The 19952-nt window shown below is 53.7% G+C and overlaps 1 protein-coding gene across 2 annotated transcripts in view; it reads left to right on the top strand.

Moving 5' to 3' along the window:
- SYT6 (synaptotagmin 6) overlaps positions 1–19952 on the top strand; it is a 57065-nt gene that overhangs the window by 3463 nt on the left and 33650 nt on the right. For both annotated transcript variants that reach the window (XM_077767891.1, XM_077767898.1), the window contains exons 2-3: positions 7093–7441; positions 8553–9111. In XM_077767891.1, the coding sequence (XP_077624017.1) occupies positions 7093–7441; positions 8553–9111 (908 nt within the window). The remainder of the gene's footprint in view (positions 1–7092; positions 7442–8552; positions 9112–19952) is intronic.

The raw sequence follows: 19952 nt of genomic DNA, 5'->3' as shown, positions 1-19952 counted from the left end.
CCACACTTAGGAATTTTAAGCTGAGGGGGCTTTGAAAGTGGAGGTGAACAGGACGTCCAGCTGTGGACACTCTAGATTTATGACATGGGGCCATCCCTCTCTTCTCGCTATTGTTGATCTCTTTTTCTTGCCCCTTGTGGACCCAGGCAGACCTCTCCACCCAGTACCTGCAGGTGTGAACAGGAAGGGGGGTGTAGAGGGAAAGAATCTTTCTGGCTTTCTGTCTGTCCCCACCCCAATCACCCCAGCCTTGATCTCCACATCTCAGAGGGGCCACAAGCCCTGACCGATCAGGCAGAAAGGTACAGTCACTGTCTGCCGAAATAATAATACTAATAATTGCTAAATTAATGCCAACGCTCTGTTAGCTGTAGCACTCCACATTAGTCTCCGATTTATCTCTGAATCCCCTAATGATGGTGAAAGCGGGTGCCCAGTCATAGAGCTTGTGAGGCCATAATTAGCCCGGCATTGTCTCTCCTCATCACAGCTTTTTCAGGAGCATTAATTCCTTCTCTGTTTGGACTCTGCTAATTATCCCCATCAGTAGTTCGGCCTGGATCTCTGAAAGAAGGAATGGAAGCAAAGGCTCTCTGCTCCCCCTCCCCTAACCCTGAATTTTAATTACACCAGGCTCTCCTAATAAATTTACAAGCCGTGGAAGAGTTTATTATTAATGGACCACGTCTGTAAGCCTTAGAACAGAATAGCTCCTGTTCCAACACACACACACACACACACACACACACACACACACACACTGTCAGGTGTTTCTTTGCTACATCTCTGGATGAGGTGTTTCCACAACCACTAGTGATTTGCCTGGTGCCTGATGGGTCAGCTGTAGAGTCTACACTTTCCAGGGAAGAAGGAAGAGATGGGGGATGAGGAGGTTGGTCATAATCCTAGGTTCCGGGTTTGTACCCAGGGTGCAGAGGATCAGGCCAAATAGTAGAGGATGCCTTCCACACTCCCCTGATTATAACGAAGAAATGCTGCCCTGCCACCCCCCCCCCCACCTGGATTGCCACTCAGCCCCCAGCTCCCCTGCCTGGATTTCCACTCAGCTCCCAGTCCCCTCAGGGGACTGGCTCAAAAGCTTGGACTTTGGCGTCAGAAAGTCCCAGGTTTTAAATCCCAGCTCTTCTGCTTCATGTGATGTGTCCTTGACTAAGTTAGTTAACACCTCTAACCGAGTTCATTTATCTTTGTGAGTTGCATGCTAATTTCTTAGGGAGGCTGTAAAGATTGCATGAGATAATGTAAGGGGCACAGTGCTGACCACGTAGAAATAAATAACAAGTAACATTGCCAGTATTAATATTAATGGTTCTGCCCAGAGTCTTTTCAGTTCCCAGACTTGATACTCTTGTTTCCAGTAGCTTGGGCCTCTGCTTTTCTTGCTGTCTGATCTCTGGGCTGTGTTTGTTTCTGTGTCTAAATGAGAGCTCCTGAGCCCAGGCAGCCCTTGCCCTGTATAGGCCAGCCCTGACACCAAACCATTTCTGAGGGTCTACCAGAAGCCCAGGCTCCGAAGCCAGTTTTCTCCAGCTTTGCGGGAAGCAGAGAAAAGGGTCCTTTCTCTTCACTTCCCCTCCCCAGTTTGTCTTTTCAATTACAATCTGTTAGCAAAAATGCCTGCCACTGTTGCAAAATGGATTTTCCTGACATGGAAACCCATTAGAAAAATGGGAACAATAGCAAGTGATCAGAGCTGCTGATGAATCCTAACACTCTGGGTGGGGAGGAGGGGAGGGGGCGCCAGGGCTCTGTCTTTGGAGAAAGAAGTGTCAGTGTGGAGAGATAAGCAAGCCCTGTGTTGCTAATGAATAACCCAGCAATTTCCAGGGAGAGAGGGAGGCCATAAGCCATTACCCCTGCCAGACAGTCTCACTTAAGGTGACAAGCAGTTCCTGACCTCATAGACTCGGGGAGATTTTAACTTCTCTGGAGAGAAGAGAGGCCTGAGGTCTCTCGGGTGCTTTCCCTGTGGTCTGGTGTCCTCCTTCCCTGTCTCCTCAGGCCCAGCTTTGGGTCCATTCTGCATGAAGACTACTATTTGCCACCAAAAAAGAAGAAGAAGAAGAAGCAGCAGCAGCAGCATCAAAACATGAAATAAAATAGCAGTTTACATTTGGGGAGCATTTACCATATACCAGGAACTAAGCTCAAAGTCTTAGTTGATTTAATATTCATAATGACTCTGTGAAGTAGGAATAATTAGAATTCCCATCAAATAAAAGAGGAAACCAAAGTTTGGAGAAAGTTAAGTAACTTGCCCACACAATTAGAAATGTGGATGGGTGTGCTCTGTATCCATCCTGGGGCTGGCGCTCCCCTGAGCTCTCTGCCCAGTGTCTGAGCCCTCAGGGACATTCACTTCCCTGCCAGGGTTAGAAGCCTAGTCCCACAGCTCTTTGCTCTCCCAGAGGCTGCTGGGTAATTGGCCAGTATGATTTCCCAAACCAGGTGCCTGTGGAACTCTGGGTTCTTCTGACACCTGAATAAAAATGTTTCACACCTCATGTAGAGTAATGGACCGGACTTCCTTTTCCAAATCTCCAAGAAAACTTTGCAAAACCATAGCATGCTCTTGCAATTGTTGATTTTTCTTCCATGATTTTCTTTTTTACAGTAATAACGAAACTGGATAAATAGCAAGTAAATGAACGAGTATTGACAGGAAAACTTGGAGTTGTGAGATCTTTAACATAATGTTATGTCTTGAGATCTAGCTATACATGAAATATTTATATTCTTTCTGCTAGTAAGATGCTTCCTAATTTGTAAGGATAAAGTTACAGCCATCTCTATTAGTGTTCATGGCTTGCGGAACATGGCTCATGTGTTTCTGCCAATGAAATTTTTCTAAACTAGGGGATACTCAAAACTAGACTTGACAGAATTAGGTGATTCTAATAGAAACAGCTAATATTTATTATGCTTTTTACTACTTTCCAGGTACTGTCCTCAGCACTTTTGATCCTCTTGTTTTAATGTTTATTTATTTTTAGAGACAGAGAGACAGAGTGTGAATGGGGAGGGGGACAGAGAGCAGGAGACACAGAATCTGAAGCAGGCTTCAGGCTCTGAGCAGTCAGCACAGAGTCCAACGCGGGGCTCAAACCCACGGGCTGTGAGATCATGACCTGAGCCGAAGTCGGACAATGCTTAACCAACTGAGCCACTCAGGCACTCTGATCTCTTTTAAACTTCACAACGATCTTATGAGTTAGATACTATTATTATACCCATATGACAGAAGAGGAAACTGAGGCCTAGTTGAAATATTAAGTGGTTTGGTTTAAAGCCAATGGAGATGGACATTGAATGAGCCCAGTCTGACCCCAGGGCAGTGATTCTTTCCCTCCAGGCTAAAGAGGAAATAAGGAAGGAGAGAGAGAGGAAGAACACAAAGACTTAGGAAGTACTTTCTCGTTTTCAGTGCCATGGTAAGGGCAGTCTCCCTTCCTGGAGAGCTGCCTCTCTCATGAAGCTAGTGCCTGACCGCACTATGAAATATGAAGAACAATGGATCAGGACTCAAAAGGTGTCTGTGTTGCCATCAAAATTCTATCTGCCTCACAATGTTGAGGCGAATGGGAAAAAGGCTTTGAAGGCTACGTGTGCACCTGTAACTTGCTAGAGGGCAACATGTCCTGGTGGCCTGGCCCCAGTAGCCGCAGGGTCGGAAGGCACACATCATAGCTGACCTGGGCCTGGGCACAGCCCTTAGACTGCGGGAGACTATGCTTCCCAGCCTCAGCGGACCTTTAACCAGGCTATGTCGGCTGGCTGAGTTCAAGGCCACACACAGTGATTTTACAGGGGCTAAATCCTATTCGATCACCCGCCCCTGCCCTGGCCTAAGCCTGCTCTTACCAGCCTTGCTAACCACCTCGCATCCCCCGTGAGGGTGAATCCACTTAGCAACAGGACACAGTTCTTGCAGTCCTGCCGGCGAGGTGTTCTGGAAGGAGATTCTCCAGACAGAGGGAGGCCCTCTGGGTCTTACATAACCTGTATTGAGTGCTGGGTGCTGATTCCCAATAATCCATACCCCTGCCTGCCCTGATCACAGCTCCGAGTGAACTTCCGTGAGGGGGGTCACGTGCACAAGTATTCAAAATAGCAACCACACTGAGGAAAAACCGATTCCTTCGGCACCCCCCCCCACCTCTCTTTTCATTTATGAATTCAGGGTTTTTTTTTGTCAGGCTGAACATTTAAATGCACTCTATGCTCTCTGGATTCCCCCGTTTCTCCCTCTTTCTCATTAAAATTCTAATTATTACCAGAGCAAGTAAGATGTATGATCAAAGGAAAGCAAAGCCCTAGAAATACCTTTTTGTTTTAAGGTGACTCATATTGTAGAGAATGCAGCCGAACAGCTGGAACCGAGAACAGATGTGGACGGGTCTAGAGGTGGCTGGGTACTTAGAATAAGGACCCATAGGTCTGGGGTAGCTTTCCTGGTGAACCCCGGGGGCAGAAGGGCCTAAAGAAACAGTCTTCAAACCATTTAGATAACGACCTCTTAACGGCACAAATGATTTGATTTAATGCCTCTGATGTATATTTGTTCCCATGTTACATACACATCAGGGCTGTAGCTCCGTTCTGCCGCTTCCTAGCTGTGGGACCCTGGGCAGTTTAATCTTCTGTGCCTCGCTTTCTTCATCTGCAAAATGGAAGTAACAATCACTCTGTTTCACTGGAGACTGTTCAGCGAGCAAAAAGCACTCTGTGCTTTGCACATAGTAATGTCCAAAATGAAATCCAATAATAAAATGCTGTCATTTCTATGATGATCAACCTGTATATTGCAAGTGTGATTTATTGTTTTTTAAGATAATAAATAAATCTTAAAACAACCTGATATTTTTTTCTCTTGTGCCCCCATGACGCAGGCACACGCACCAGAAACCTTTGCTTTAGAAGTTAACTGAGAATCTGCTTTCCGGATCCCTGGCAGTCTCTGTGTGGAGACTAACCCACCTCCTTTGACCAGGGAGAGGCCCTCTGTGCAGGGGCCTGGGGCAGGTGGCTGTCGTAGTTGGCTCAGGCCAGTACCCTACATCCAGGCAGTGCCACCTTCCCAGAGAAGGTAGCTGATGTTCTCACCTCCTTCCCAGGTCCCTCTGGATGGGGGACAGCTTTGCTTGGCGTCTGTGTGCCTTGAGAGTACTCCCGGCCCTCCAGGAGGGCTTAGCATCTGGATACCCAAAGCCTAGTTTAACACCTCGTACTTGCAGGTGCTTAGTAAATACTGGTTGAGAGATCATTATAGCCCTTTTATGTGCCATCCATTCTTTCCCTCACTCATTCATTCTCATGTGCCAGTTTCCGTGTTCTTGTATTTCTGTTGTGCAAAAACAAGAGCACAGAGTTACAATGGCCTACAGTTGAATCAGGGACAGACAAGGCTGCGCGGTGGACTCTGGACCCTGGTCCAGGCTATGTGTCCCAACTGTGAACCCAGACAAACTCCTTCTCTGGACCACTGCTCCTGTCTGCCAAAGCCCAGCCTGTCCCCAGTGTTTTAAGGTCATTTCTCACTTTAAATCTTGAGATTGCTAGGGCTCTGGGCCAGGGTAGTCCAGAGCCTGCAAACCCACCAGCCTGCAGGGGCCCCTCCAAGGGCCATTTGCTGGTGCCATTGCCACCAGCCAGGAGCACAGGTCTGGTTACTCAGCCAACTGGCCTCCCCAGAGTTTCCAGAAATCTGGTGCGATGATGATGGCGGTGGAATTGCTTGACTTTCCAGTTGTCACATGAGCCATGCAGGACTCCTCCGCTGGCCTGCGCATGATGACCTGTGGGCACACCCTGCCAAGTGTGCCATTGATTCAGAGCCTCCTGGCCTCTCTAGTCAGAGCAAGAGATCTTGGGCTCTTAGGGTCATTCCTAAAGGCGGGCGGGAGAGATCTGCTTAATCGTTTCTTGCAGAGGGAGGCATTGCCCACAGCTCCCCTGAGACAAGGGGCCTCCTTCTGGAGGCCGGGGGGGATGCGGGCTGGGGGTGACACAGTGAGTGCCTGCCTCGGAGCCAACCACGACCTCCAAAATTACCAGTTTTACAGGGGCACTTGGTGGCTCAGTTGGTTGAGTGTCAGATTCTTGATTGTAGCTCAGGGCATGATCTCACATTTCATGAGTTCGGGCCCCGCATCGGGCTCTGCACTGACAGACAGAGCCTGCTTGGGATGCTCTCTCTTCTCTCTCTTTCTGCCCCTCTCCTGCTTGCCGTGCGCGCGCTCCCTCTCTCTTTCTCTCCCTCTCTCTCTCAAAATAAATAAATCACCTGAAACAAATTACCAGTTTCACAGCAGAGCTCTCAAATAGCTATGGTATGGGAAAAGACAGCTACAAGAATCACTTGTATGTAGCTTTGAAATACACTGTGTGGGTCAAATTCCAACTTAATCTAAGTAGTTATTGAGCCTACTGTGTGCATAGTTGAGCGTACAGAAGGAGCGGGAGACCCATTCCCTGCCTCGCGGAGGCTATGCTCCATCTCATTCGCTTCAAGTCGGCTCATGACTGCTGAGCTCCTGCTCTGGGCTCAGTGGGGGTGGGGGAAGGGAAGAGATGGAGTTGGCTGAGCCTCTGGTCCCCAAGGCCACACAGCCTGTTGAGGAAGAGAGCTGTATACAAAAAAATAACTCTGCTATAAGTCTGGCCATAGTCACAGCTCTAATAGAAATTCAAACAGCATCCAAATGTGAACACTTCACGAATTTGCACATTTGCTTAGGCTGCTATTTAAATTGCTTTCCCTTCCCCGTGCACATGCCAATAAGCAGTGGGGGGGCAGCCCAGGTGCTCCCCAAGCTGGCGGTGGGGGAGGGGGCCACGCTAGGGGGAGTCAGACTGAGGTGGGCGCCAGGCTGCAGGTACAGCAGGAAGTGAACTGTGGAGCGTCACCCCGAAAACCACCTCCCCTCTGGCTGGCAAGCTTTCTCATGACCATTCTTTTCTCTTCTTCCGTCTTTGTCCCCTCTGTGTGCCCCCTTTTCCAACACCCCTTCTGCTTCTCCCCCGCCTCTGTCTGTCTCTGTCCCTCCCCGCCCTGGCTCATGCCGGGCGCAGGCACCTCTGTCAGCCTCCTCGCAGTGGTAGTTATTGTGTGTGGCGTGGCCTTGGTGGCAGTTTTTCTCTTTCTCTTTTGGAAGCTGTGCTGGACGCCCTGGAGGAACAAGGAGGCCTCCAGTCCCGCTTCTGCTAACCCTCCCCTGGAGGCCCCCCAGAGCCCCAGCTCAAGAGGCAACATGGCCGACAAGCTGAAGGACACCAACAGCCTGGGCTTCCTAGAGGCGGCTGTGAAGATCAGCCACACATCCCCAGATATCCCAGCCGAGGTGCAGATGTCGGTCAAGGAGCACATCATGCGTCACACGCGGCTGCAGCGACAGACCACTGAGCCCGCATCCTCTACCAGGTGAGGGTGGACGTCCCCCTCCCCCTAACCCCCATGCCTCCGCATTTTCATGTTCAATACCTTGATCAGATTCCAGCCTGTGAGGAGCGGAGACCAGAAATGAGAACACATGAACTTGGGTTGGGGACTATAGCAGAGGATGTGCTCTGCGGTGGGTAACCAACTAGGGGGTGGGCACCAGGAAAGGCTGCAGGAAAGGGGAACCTTTGAGGCTTGGGTGCTGTGCCCTGTGCTGTGCACTGGGATGTGTGTGGGCGGGAGGTGCTGCTGTTTGGAGGGAAGGCAAGATTGCAGGCGCAGGGAAGAGAGTATGCAAAGGCCCAGAGGCATAAAAGTTCATGATGCGTCTAGGGGAATGCCAGCAAAGCCTCACAGAGTGTGTGAGGAGAGGAGCCAAGGGGTCCTGAACACTTTGACGATGAGGATTCCTTTGTAGCCCTTGACAGAGTCCCCGTAAAACAGTAGACACGGCATTCTTTAATTGAAAACAAAACAAAACGAAACAACAACAATATCGTTGTATGTATTAATCCGGTCCATGCTCACAGCAATCTTATGCAACTGCTATGTGTAGTATCCTCATTTTATAGCACAGAGGAGCTAAGCAACTAGACCGAGGTCACATGGCTAGACAGTGGCAGAGCCAATCTCTGCAGGCGGGCTCCAAAGCCGGGTACATGTTAACGACAGTGGTGGTGGTGGTGGTGGTGGTGGTGGTGGTGGTGGTGACCAAGGAACAGCCACGTCCCGGGTAAGAAAGGATGGTCCTTCTCCTAAGGGATCTCATGGTCTCAGAGGGAGACCAGAGTCACATCTACTAGGAAAGAAACCTAGAAAGCAGGTACCAGGGAAAAAAAAAGAAAAGAAAATGGCAGCAAAAGGTAGCAGGTATTGGGCTCACTATACACCAGGCCCCGTTCCAAGTACTTCACACATGGTAAGACTTGTGACGCTCACGCCACCTGTGCTCAAAGTGTGTGCAGAGGGAAGGAGGGTCGAGGAGCAGGTGGAAAAGGGTGGGATGAGCCAGGGCTCCCGGGAGGCGTGGCTTGCGTGCCCCTCCCCCCACCCTGACCCCGCCACCTCTGGCCCCCTGTCCCGCCCCCTCCAGGCACACGTCCTTCAAGCGCCACCTGCCGCGGCAGATGCACGTCTCCAGCGTGGACTACGGCAACGAGCTCCCGCCGGCGGCCGAGCAGCCCACCAGCATTGGCCGGATCAAGCCCGAGCTCTACAAGCAGAAATCCGTGGACGGCGACGAGGCCAAGTCCGAGGCCGCCAAGAGCTGCGGGAAAATCAACTTCAGCCTGCGCTACGACTATGAGAGCGAGACCCTAATCGTGCGCATCCTGAAGGCCTTCGACCTCCCCGCCAAGGACTTCTGTGGCAGCTCTGACCCCTACGTCAAGATCTACCTCCTGCCCGATCGCAAATGCAAGCTGCAGACGCGGGTGCACCGCAAGACCCTGAACCCCACCTTCGACGAGAACTTCCACTTCCCGGTGCCCTACGAGGAGCTGGCCGACCGCAAGCTGCACCTCAGCGTCTTCGACTTCGACCGCTTCTCCCGCCACGACATGATCGGAGAGGTCATCCTGGACAACCTCTTTGAGGCCTCCGACCTGTCCCGGGAAACCTCCATCTGGAAGGACATCCAGTACGCCACGAGTGTGAGTACAGCCTCGCCTCGGGGCTTCTGGAAGATTCCTAGTGCTGGGTTGAGGGGGGCATCCTCCTCACCCCTAGAGACACGCAGGCCTTTGCCCCTTGGGGTGTGAAGAGGGGACTCTGGAAACCGACCAGTGGCTCAGCCCACCCTGGGGAAGTCCTTGCACTCCGTCCTGGGTGGGGGCAGCTGAGCTCCCCTGTGGGCTGGCAGGGCTCTTCCGGGCCATTCCCTCTCCGTGCTAGGCCTTAGGTCCACCACCCTAGTGGTATCTATCTCTCTGGTCATGCATAAGGTTCGGGCCAGGTCTCTAGGCTGAATCAGACAGCACCATCTGCCAAGGGCAGCCGTGTACTAGAAGCCTGGAGAAGGTGGTCCAGAGCAGGGCATGTTAATCAGGACAAACGGCATTATGTGGCAGCAACAAATAATCCACCCTGAGACCCAGGGGCCCAGGCTGACAGAGGCTGTGTTGGGACGTGTGCTCCTGTGGGTACCACATCAGGAGAAAGGGTGTGGCAAACCATGCACTATTTCTTAAAGCTTCCGTGGCGGAGGGAGACGTGTGACTTCTACTCACATTTCATTAGCCAAAGCAAGACTCAGGAGGTGGGGGCAAAGAAGTCCTACTGTGTGCCCAGAAGGAGAACCCAGTGACCAGCGCTAGTGACTGCCACACGGCCCCTACTCTCAGGCATTGCCTGCCCAGGCCAGTCTGAGACACGGGGGAGGCCAGCCGGGAAGGGAACCTGGCTGAGTCCACACCGAGGACAGGGGGTGCTTGGCTGTTCACAGTCAACTGCACTTAACCAGGGAAGGAAGGGTTCAAGGAGCTGAGGTTTTCAGAGGGAGGACAAGCATGGTGCAGAGAACGAAGAGGACACATCCAGAGCCCTTTGGTCCACGCAGTGTAGATCCCACAGGTGTGGGTCCCTCTCTCTAAGCCCATCCAGGCAGCTGAGAGCCATGCTGGGTGTCCCCACCAGACACTTGCGTGCTAGCTGGGTGACTGTCTCCTAGGATATTTCTTGCGCGGTTTCTCTGGGGTGGGGATGACCCCACTCGGTCTCAGACTCTCCCTTTGAACAGCCAATCCTCAATATCTCTGTGTTGAATTGAAGAGGAGAGAGGCCAGGAAAATCCGCCCTGCTCTGCTGGGAAAAGTGTAAGAAAGTTGATTTGTTCAAAGCTCGGTGGGCTCCCTAGGGTTTCTGCCCTAGGGAAGGTCNGCCCCCCCCCCCCCGCCCCCTTCTCCCAGCTGGTGCTGACTTTGACCAGTTCAGTCTGATGCCCCAGGGTATCCCCCACCTCTGCTTTCATGAAATCCCCAAGAGTGGCACCAGCAGACGGGGCGGGCAGACAGGGCGGGCAGACGGGGCGGGCTGGAGCAGCAGCTGTGGGCCAGCGAGCCCAAGCCCTGCTCTATAAATCACTGTGAAGTTTACATCTGGTGCAGCTCTTCCCTTATGGGCTTCATTATCGTGACTGCACAGATAGAGAACAGCAGCTTGGTCCTTCCCAGGCTGAGGTGCAGGCCCAGAGGGTCCGAGAGAGGGAGGAGTGAGGACCTGCGGGTGGGGAAGCAAGAGCTCGACTCAGCCTCTGAGGAGCCTCCCTTTTCTCACCAGGGTCCTCCTCTCCCTCTCCTGGACTTTAGCTCTGGGCATGATGAAGACCCAAGCTTGGAATGGAGGGCGTTGCCTAGCCCACCCCTCATAACTTTCTAGATGCTAGAGCTCCGTGGCTGCCCTTGCCCCTCACCCCACCCCCCTTCCTCAGCCCCGCTTTAGAAAACAGCAGATCATCCAAAAGGCGGTGGGCAGATTGTCGCCATCCTCAGTTAGTGCTCATCCAGTCCCCCTCCCTCTCCTCCTAAGCAGAACACGGTGCCAGGCATTCACTGTGCGAGTGAGTGCGGCTGGGCTAGAAGGCAGCCTCTTGGACCCACGCAGAAATGCATAACTTGATTATGGAGACAAGAGACGTCCACGCAGCAGTTAGTAACGCTAAGGAGCGAAGAGTGTATTCTGTGTGAAGTTGGAACTGAGAGTTAGGACAGCCCAGGAATATTTCCCAGGTGAGGATGAACGAAGAAAGGTGGGGAGGGGCAGTATATCTAGCTTGAAGGAAGAAGGGCTCGCATCCTGGCCAGGAGAGAGCAGGTGAGGGGCTCACACACCCTGTCTCACTTGCACTCTGAGCTGATGCTCTCCCTCCCGCAGCCCCTCCGGTGCGCCGGATTTCAGGAGTAGATGAGAAAGGGAAGAAGTAAGAAGATTGGTGCTTTTACCTTTGTTTTGGAGCTGACTCTGATATTGTAATTATTTGGGAGCCAGAGAGGCTCAAGTCAGTCGCTGGGAATGACTGAGCGCCGAGAGCATGTGAAATCCTGCCACCAGCGTGGTGCGGGCGGTACAGATGAGCACAGGGGCTCCCGTCTCCCCTGTGTGCTGGATTCCATTCCTAGAGCTGCGTTCGGCTCTGCTCTGCCCGGAACTCTTTGGCGCCTCTGCCCCACAGGCTGGTCCCCTGCGTGTGCTGACTTTCTTGCCTTTGTTCATTCAGTGCAAACTACACATTGGTACACTGAGAAGGGATTATTGAAGAAGCAATGGGAATCAGGGATGATTGAACTGGGAAGGCTTCCTGGAGGAGATGGACAAACAGTATGTTGAAAATGGGTGGAGGCAGGCGTGGTGGGGAGAGAGGCAGCCCGTACAGCCCTTCAGAGGTGTGGTTCAGGTAAATGGTGTATATCTGGAGCAGCAAGTTGATTAAGCAGTTGGATCAGAGAGTCTGGGCTGAAGTGGGGGGTCAGTGACTCACAGGCGAGGTAGCAGGACAGGCATCGTGAGAATCGGGGTGTAGGAGGCTGCTCCGAGGCCCCATGAGTCCGTGAATGCCGTCTCCTTGCTGGTCCTTGCGTTTGTACTGCGGCATCACATTCAGCCCTGGCAGGTGGAACCAGGTGTGTCTCTTGTTTTGGCTCCAGCCCCAGTGCTCAAGTTGGTGTGAAGTAGCAAAACCTAGAACATTCCATTTTCTCAACAACCGCTGAAGAAGGAGCTTGCCGGCTAGTGGAGGGGAGCTGTACATCTGGGGAGTCTAGCTCCTGGTCCATTGCACATCTTAAGCCACGGGGGAAATTTGCCTCACCGCCCCCAGCTTGTTCCGGAGGGAAGCCTGGGGAGCCATGGAGGTAGTACACCCCCAGCATGCTGGAGGGTGAGAAGCAGGCAACCCGGCCGCGCTAGAGCCACTGGAGGCCTCTTCTGTTCCACTGAATCAAGGAGCCCAGAGTGGGAAGGAAATCGTGGAAGTTCATCGAGTCCACTCCCGCCCCAGGCAAGGGTGCCCCCTGCGCTCTTGCTGCCCCCACTCCTGCCTTGCTTGACTAATAGCGCAGGTGGCCTCCTGGGCATTCCCAGCGGCTTGCCATTCTCCACCCACCGAGAACGTCGACTGGCTGAGACCCCCCTGCTCTCCCTTCCCCCATCTTCTACCCCCAGTCTCATTATTTCTATATAAAGCCATAAATTTATCATTATAATAGAGCCACCGCCACCCGGGTTTGCTAACATCTCTGTAATCTTGTAGTTATTGCTACAGAGGCCTCAGACCCCGCTGCACACAACTGTTCCTGTCGCTGTTTCAGCTCCTTGCTGGCGGGGGAGGGGGAAGCCTGTAATTGGGACTATAAATATGTGTTGTGTTTGGTGTCGTTAACGGACTCAGCCATCTTCCTGCCTTACCGGGTCCCCACCGGGCCAGAGTGGGCAGGTGTGGGTGTGTGTGGGCACGGGGGTGATGGTGTAGTATGTAGTCCGTGTGCCTCCAGGGATCCTGGGCTCAGAGTGTGCAGGGAGGAAGGGAAGAGAGGCCTTGTGTGGTGGAATAGTCTCTATCCCGGGAATGGGCGGGGCTGCACAGAACGAGTCAGGCTTTGGTGCCAAACAGACCCGTGTTGTAGCGTAGCTTCTGCTCTTTCTGGCTTTGGGACCTTGGAGACCTCATCTAAACGGTGCCTCAGTTTCTGCATCAGCAACACCAGGATAATAATGGTAGATCGCCTGTAGTGATACTATATGGAGAAAAGTCGGGTGCCTGGGTGGCTCGGTCGGTTTCTTGATTTCAGCTCAGGTCATGATCTCACCGTTTGGTGAGTTCAAGCCCGGCATTGAGCCCTGTGCTGGGCTCTGCGCTGACAGCGCGAAGCCTGCTTGGGATTCTCTCTCTCCTTCTCTCTCTGCCCCTCCCCCACTTGAGTGTGCATGCACGTACTCTCTCTCTCTCTCAAAATAAATAAGTCACTGTTAAAAAAACAACAACAGTAAAAAACGTACCTGAGATGCCTAGGTCAGCGCTGTCACAGAGCAGCCCCCTGAGCCCCACTGTCACAGTGACTTTCCTTCTAGCTCAGCCTGTGGGTCCCTGTTTGTACCACTCTCAGACCCGACCCCTGTCTTGGGTCCGGACCACCTATTCTGACAGGTTGCTGGTTATTCTCATTCTTAGTTTATTTCTTCTCCTAGCCATGCGGTATGTTCTCTGTGTGACCTTGGAAAAGTGACTTGTCCTCTCTGAGCTGCAGTTTCCTCTGTATTAAACCAGCTTCAGAGTTCTGAGATGCTGAGTTTCTTGGCTTGTCTTGCTGAGAAACGCCTGGCTCTCTTGCTTTCAGAGCAGAGCTACCCGGTTGCCGGGGGTGTGGTCCTAGGAGAGGCCTTGAACTTGGGTCAGTAGGCCACTGGGCAGAATTTCCAGACAGATTTTCCTCCCTGAAATGTCAGTAAGAATCAGTCCTCTCTTCAAGCCCCTGGGAGATGTCCTTCCTTCAGGGGGTCCCTGCCACAGGAAGCCCTTGCTCCCCACCAACAAGCTGTCTCCCNAGTGGAGTGGCCCGTGACTTGAGCTCCTACCAGCAGCTGAGAGCACAGCCAACTTTATCCCATTTTTTTCCTCACCACGAGCCTTATTTATTATCATCCCCTTTCTGTAAATAAAGAAATGAAGGATCAGGTTAAGTGACTTACCAGGGTCGGCCTGAGAGAAGGTGGTCGTGAGCCAAGATTCAAATCCGGGTCTTCCACCAAGCCTGTGTTCCTTGCACAGCTGGAGCGGAGCTCGATCGCTCCCTGGGGCAGAAGCCAGACCCTGATACTGTGCAGCTTCTCCAGGCATCCAGAAGAGAGCTTTGTTTCCTCTTCGGCCTGGTGAGCTTCTCTCTTTCCTCTCGTTCCGGGGGGCAGCTTTTGTGCTGACACTAGGATTCCCATACCATCTCCCCAGGATTCTTTCCTGTGGACAGTGGCCTGACATTCACTGCTCTTTGACTCAACCAACATTTAGGGAGCATCAAGTGTGTGCGGTCGGTCACATGACAGAGCACCTTGCTAGATGTAGAAGCTTGAGCTGGCTATGGAAAGGGTGACAGAGAAGGAGCCCTCCACGTCAGAGGGCCCAGGCTAATGGGCACCTTAGAGGATACCCGGGGGCAAGGATGCTCGCAACAAAACTATGCTCGACTAAAAGGCCCTGTGCAGAAATGTCGGGGAGAAGCGGAGAAAAGGAGAGTTTCAGGCTAGGCTTCGATGGCAATGAGGGTCGAGGGTGTCAGGGGTAGGGGAGTGTGTTTCTTTATGTTCTCCAGATGGGGGGAAGGATCTAGAAAGAATGTTTCTCACATCAGATTGCTTTTTATTTTCCTTTGTGCAAGACTACTTGGGTAATTAACTGTATACCAGGCACCAGCTGAGTGTTGGGAATTGGATGACTTAAATTCCATAGTCTGACTGGGGAGGCGGCTCTGCCGTCCCCCAGGGACAAGCAGGTCCTCACTAGCCCGGCAGGCTGACGAAGGCCCGCCTCCTGGAATGCAGTTTCCCTTCTTGCCAGAAAAGAGTTCAATTGTATCCCCTTCTCACGCCCACATACTCAAGTCAAATGAGATCCAAGGGTAGCCACAAAAGGCCTTTTCAAGTAGAGCCGGAGAATCAGCGAAATTGATCCACTGTGACTCATTAAATCACCGTTGGGTTGAGGCCTCCCCGAGGCTCATTGACCAGCCGATGATGCCGGATCTCAGGCCCTCGGGGCCATCCCGGCTGGAAGGTGGGCGGGAGCAAGGAGGAAGCATGAGGAATCTTCCTCGGCTCAACATGCCTCCAGTGATCCCTCACAGAACTTATGTGGGTCCAGGACAACTGAAGGGGCAGACTGAGGCTCTGCTTTCAAGGAACTTATCGTTTGCTGACTGAAGGTTTCAGAGCAAGTCCATGTAATCAAACGAACACAGGGATGCAAGGTGATTGTGGAGGGCGGGTGAGTGGGATGAGGGTGCAGAGGGCGGAAGGAGAAGTTGGGAGCAGGAGCTGAGCTTTGGGGACACCCCCAGTCATGGAGGAAGAGGGGAGGCCAGCAAAGGGCAGTAACCAGGAGGAGACACAAGAGAAAAGAGGACTGAGGAAGCGAGGGGAAGCCTGCCCATGAGGCACCGAGCCCGGCCCTGGGCCCTGGGGCTGCAGCGCTGAACAAAGTCTGCTGTCTGGGTGCCTACACTTGGATTGGGGACACAAATGGGTTGGTGGGGTAAACGGTACATCAGAAGGAGACTGCGGAGAAAGCAGAACAGGGAAGTATGGTGGGGAGGGCGGTTTGAAGAGAGGATGGGGGTGGGGGTACCAGGCCGGTCAGGAGAGGCCTCCCCGAGAGCTGCCTTCTGAGTAGGCCCAGATGATGAGCAGGAGAGAGCCACGGAGACATCTGGAAGAAGAGAGGCCCAGGCAGAGGGAACAGCAGATGCAAGGAACCTGAGACGGGAGGGCGCCTGGCTTGGCAGTGACCCGTCGGGGCCAGTGTGGCTGACGCAAAAGTGGGCCGGGAGGGCCCGGAGCAGAAGATGAAGTGAGAGGAGCCAAGGGGCAGGAAAGCTAAATGGGATTCTGTAGTCACATATTCAGCCATCGCTGTGGCTAGCAGGCTAGGCGTAGACTAAACACCCAGGCAAAGGCAGAGAAGTCAGTTGGGAGGCTTTGCCCTAAAAAAGAGACAGTGGTGACTTGTGCAAGGGTGGTGGAGACGTAAGAACTGGCTGGATTCTGCATACATTTTGAAAGCAGACTGGCAGTATTTGCTGACACACTGGGGGTAGGGTTTGGGGTATGGGGAAGGAGAAGAGTCGAGGTTTTCGGCCTGAGCAGCTCGGGAGGGAATCGCCGTTCACGGAGCTGGGGAGTCCTGGAGGAGGTTTCAGGGAAGAAGTTCAGGAGCTCAGATTTGCACACATTATATTGCAGATACTTTGGGGACATCCAAACGGAGTTGTTGGATAGGAACTTGGATACAGAGTTGAGGGTCCAGGAGAGAGGCTTTGGATGGGGAAATTAATGTAGGTGGCACCTGGGTGACTTGGCCGATTGAGTGTCAGACTTAATTTTGGCTCAGGTCACAGTCCCACAGTTCGTGGGATCAAGCCCCACATGGGCTCTGCACTGACAGCATGGAGCCTGCTTGGGATTCTCTCTCTCCCCCTCTCTGCCCCACTCCTGCTGTCTCTCTCTCTCTCTCAAAATAAATACATAAATTAAAAAAAAAATGTAAGAGAAGCCAGCATATAAATGGTGTTAAAAGCAGGGAGAGTAGTTGAGATCCCACGTTTAGAGACCCACATTCAGACTGAGCCCTGGGACTGTCCTCTCTTGTTGTGGGGAGGGAAAATCAGCGAAGGTGACCAATGACTAAGGGCCGGTGAGGTAGGAGGCAAAGCGGGGAAGAGCGGTGCCCTGGGAAACAAAGAAAGTGTTTGCAGGGGGAGAGGGAGACACCAGCGGCATCGGGTGGGCCCAGTAAGAGACACCAGGTGGCCAGTGTCACGTGACAAGAGCCCGGCTGGGGAAGGGATCCCGTGCAGAAGACTGGGACACAGGTTGTCCCTCTGTGCGTGCTTTCCGGAGCGGCTGGCCCTCCTCATGTGACTTATGGGACGAAGAAGGCTGGATTGGCAGCGTGCCCACAGTCTGGCTCCAAGTACAGGTCAGACCCCGCGGAAGGCCGGGCTGGGGTGGCGGGTGGGGGCGAGTGGCCCCGGCCCACTCAGGGCGGCCGGGCCGAGATAACACGGTCTGTCAGGAGTTTGCAACAGGGCTCGGCATCCATAGAATTCCGCCTGAAGTTCCCACGTGTCCACACTTTTGCAGGCAGGACCAAGCCAGGATAGAAGCAGAAGGAGAGCTTCCGAAATGAGGCCCATAGGGCAATTCGGGATCACAGAGAAGGCCCAGAAGGTGTGGGGGAGCAAGCCCGGCCTGGGCTGCCTGCCCCCAGCAGGACGCCTACTCCCCAGGCCGTCTGGCAGAGGTGCTCTGAATAATGCATGAGGCCAGCAGCCCTGCCCGCTGTTTCAACAGCCGGGGCCCCAGTGAGCCCTCCAGGCTGCCAGCCCTGTGCAGGGGGCAGGCAGGGTCAGAGGCCACCTGGGCCGAGAGGGGCTGCAAGGCTCCGTTGTTTGAATGCTGCTCCATGGACTGTCCCCCGGCCTGCTAATGTTCATATACCCCGGCCCTCCCTCGGGCCTGGCCTCGTTATCCTCACTCTTCTCTGGAATGCCGAGCCCCGAGCTCTCATCCTGCACCCCTGCCTCGGGCAGGTGCACGGAAACGTCCAGACCTCGCCCCTGCATGCCAGGGCAGAGGACAGCTGGGTGGGAGCTTTCCTTTGCTCTCCTCCATGAAGAAGGGAGGAGAGGCAGGGCCTGGCTGCCTCCCTGGAAGGAGGTCTTGATCAGATGAGGGCATCAGAGCCGGGAGCCGCTTTTCCTGCTCAGGACAAGGACCACAGCCCTACCCTCTGAGCTCCTGTCCTGTAATGGCCGTGGGCACACTGGAAGGGCATGTACTCACAGTTCCTCCATGCTCAGAGCTTAAGTCCTGAGAATGCGGCTCGCCCTGCCAGGCCCCAGCTTCTGAAGCCAATAGGGCCGAGGCTTTTCTAGAAAAGGATTGCGGAGGATGCATCAGGAATCCAGCAAGGGGAAGAGGTGGGGCGTGGGGTCCGAGCTCCATCGCACAGGCTGGGGAGACGGGGCACATGCGCCCAGGGCAGCAGCAGGGCCCCTGCACCCCCGTAAATTCTCCAGGTCTGCGAGTTCTTCCAGCAGAGGTGCCGGGCAGACACTGCCCCCTTCCACACCCTCTCACTTGGGCCCACTGGGGCCAGCAGCGGGGACGTGGGGTTAAAGGTCTCCCCTGCGGTGCTGCAAAACAGAGCTAATTGGCTCAGACAGCGCCCTGACCCAGCTGTGAGCAGAGTTGCTCAATAACCGCTTCACTGGCCTTGGGTGTTCTCGCCTCATAGGAGAGCCTTGCCCGTGGCTTCCGAGGAAACAGCCTTAAGAGGCTGCCGGAGGCCTGGAGCAGGGGAGGCGGCTCGGGTCTCACCCTTGATGACTTCCTCACATCCAGACAGCCCACTGCCCACTCGGCTCCCTGCAGAGCCCAGCTCCCACTGGCGACCCAACGGGGCCTGGGCAGCCTCCCTCCTCCGCTCACCACTCACCGCAGCCCCCAGCGGGCCAGGCCAGCCGCCCCTGCCCTGCCCAGCCCCACGTGCCCTTCATTAGTATGCTGCGCAGCTCCATGGTATAAAGATCTCATCTTTGCCTTGCACAAGAATGAATGGGAAATCATTAGGCAGAGGCTCATGCATCAACCGCGCTCTATTCCGCTAATGCTGGGGCACTTTTGCGCTCCCCCCGCCTTGCGGCACAGAGCGTATGCACCTCCTTGTCGCTTCTGTCACCTGATAACCCCCAGTGACATCTTCTCCTGGAGAGCGATTATTTGGTCACGAGGGAAGCAACAGCCAGACATTCCCTCTGGACACTGTCAAGGACATTCAGCCTCCAGAATTCATTCAGGAGGAAGGGATTGTACTGGGTCCTTTAGATGGGCCTAAGTGCAGAGGTTGGGATCACTGGGTGTGACTATGAGCAGAATAGCAACCACTTTGGGAAAACTGGGGTGGTCTTGGTGGAGGGCGGCTTCTGCGGAGCACAGTGTTGAAACTCCATGTCCTCATGGACTTGGGGGAAGGTCAGAGTTCGAAAGGGCCTCAGAGATGACCTGGCCTCACGTCCTTCTGCTCCAGATGAGCGCGTCATGGCCAGAGAGGTCACGGTTGTCTGGTGTCGCTTGGGGAGTCCGTGCGAATCTGGACCCCAAACCCAGGTGTCAGGAGACCTCATCCTGTGCTCTGGCTACTGTCTTGCTCAACCCCAGGCTTTTATAGGGAATTCTCTTGCCCTGGTTTTTGTTACTCCTTCCTTACCGCTCCCCTTCCCTTCCAAAGCTGTCTTCGCTCTCTGCCTGTGACTCAGTCCTGCAAGGGAAGGGCCAGGGGAAGATGGGGAGCCCAAGCCATGAAGTGCCAAAGGGCACAGAGCAAAGACCACATTCTCACTGCCCACAGTTAGCCTCTTGCATGGAAGAGACTTCTGGTCTCCAGCAAGACTGGAAATAGGGCAAACCAACAAGCAATGTCAGCACGAAAACCAAGGAGGACAGAGAGGCCATTTATCACAGTGCCTCAGACCCTAAGCCAACTAACCACGACTTCAAAGCCTCCCCACTGCACATAAATATTTATGCTTTGGAGGAGGAAGGAGGCAGGGCTAGCTGTAGGGTCTGGGTCAACCTTGTCCAGTTGCTAGCATATTTTTAGGGCATTTTAGTGTCAGCAACTATGTAGAAATAAATATGTGGCCTCCCTGGCAGACAGCATTCCGCCCCCTCTCCCCACCTCGCGGGCCAACCTTGCGCCCATCTGGCCCCCATTCATCCTTATCAGTTG

This window comes from Crocuta crocuta, unplaced genomic scaffold (assembly GCF_008692635.1).
Source record: "Crocuta crocuta isolate KB4526 unplaced genomic scaffold, BGI_CrCroc_1.0 scaffold180, whole genome shotgun sequence".
In the NCBI taxonomy this organism is placed as follows: Eukaryota; Metazoa; Chordata; class Mammalia; order Carnivora; family Hyaenidae; genus Crocuta; species Crocuta crocuta.
This window is presented reverse-complemented; position numbering and strand designations above follow the sequence as displayed.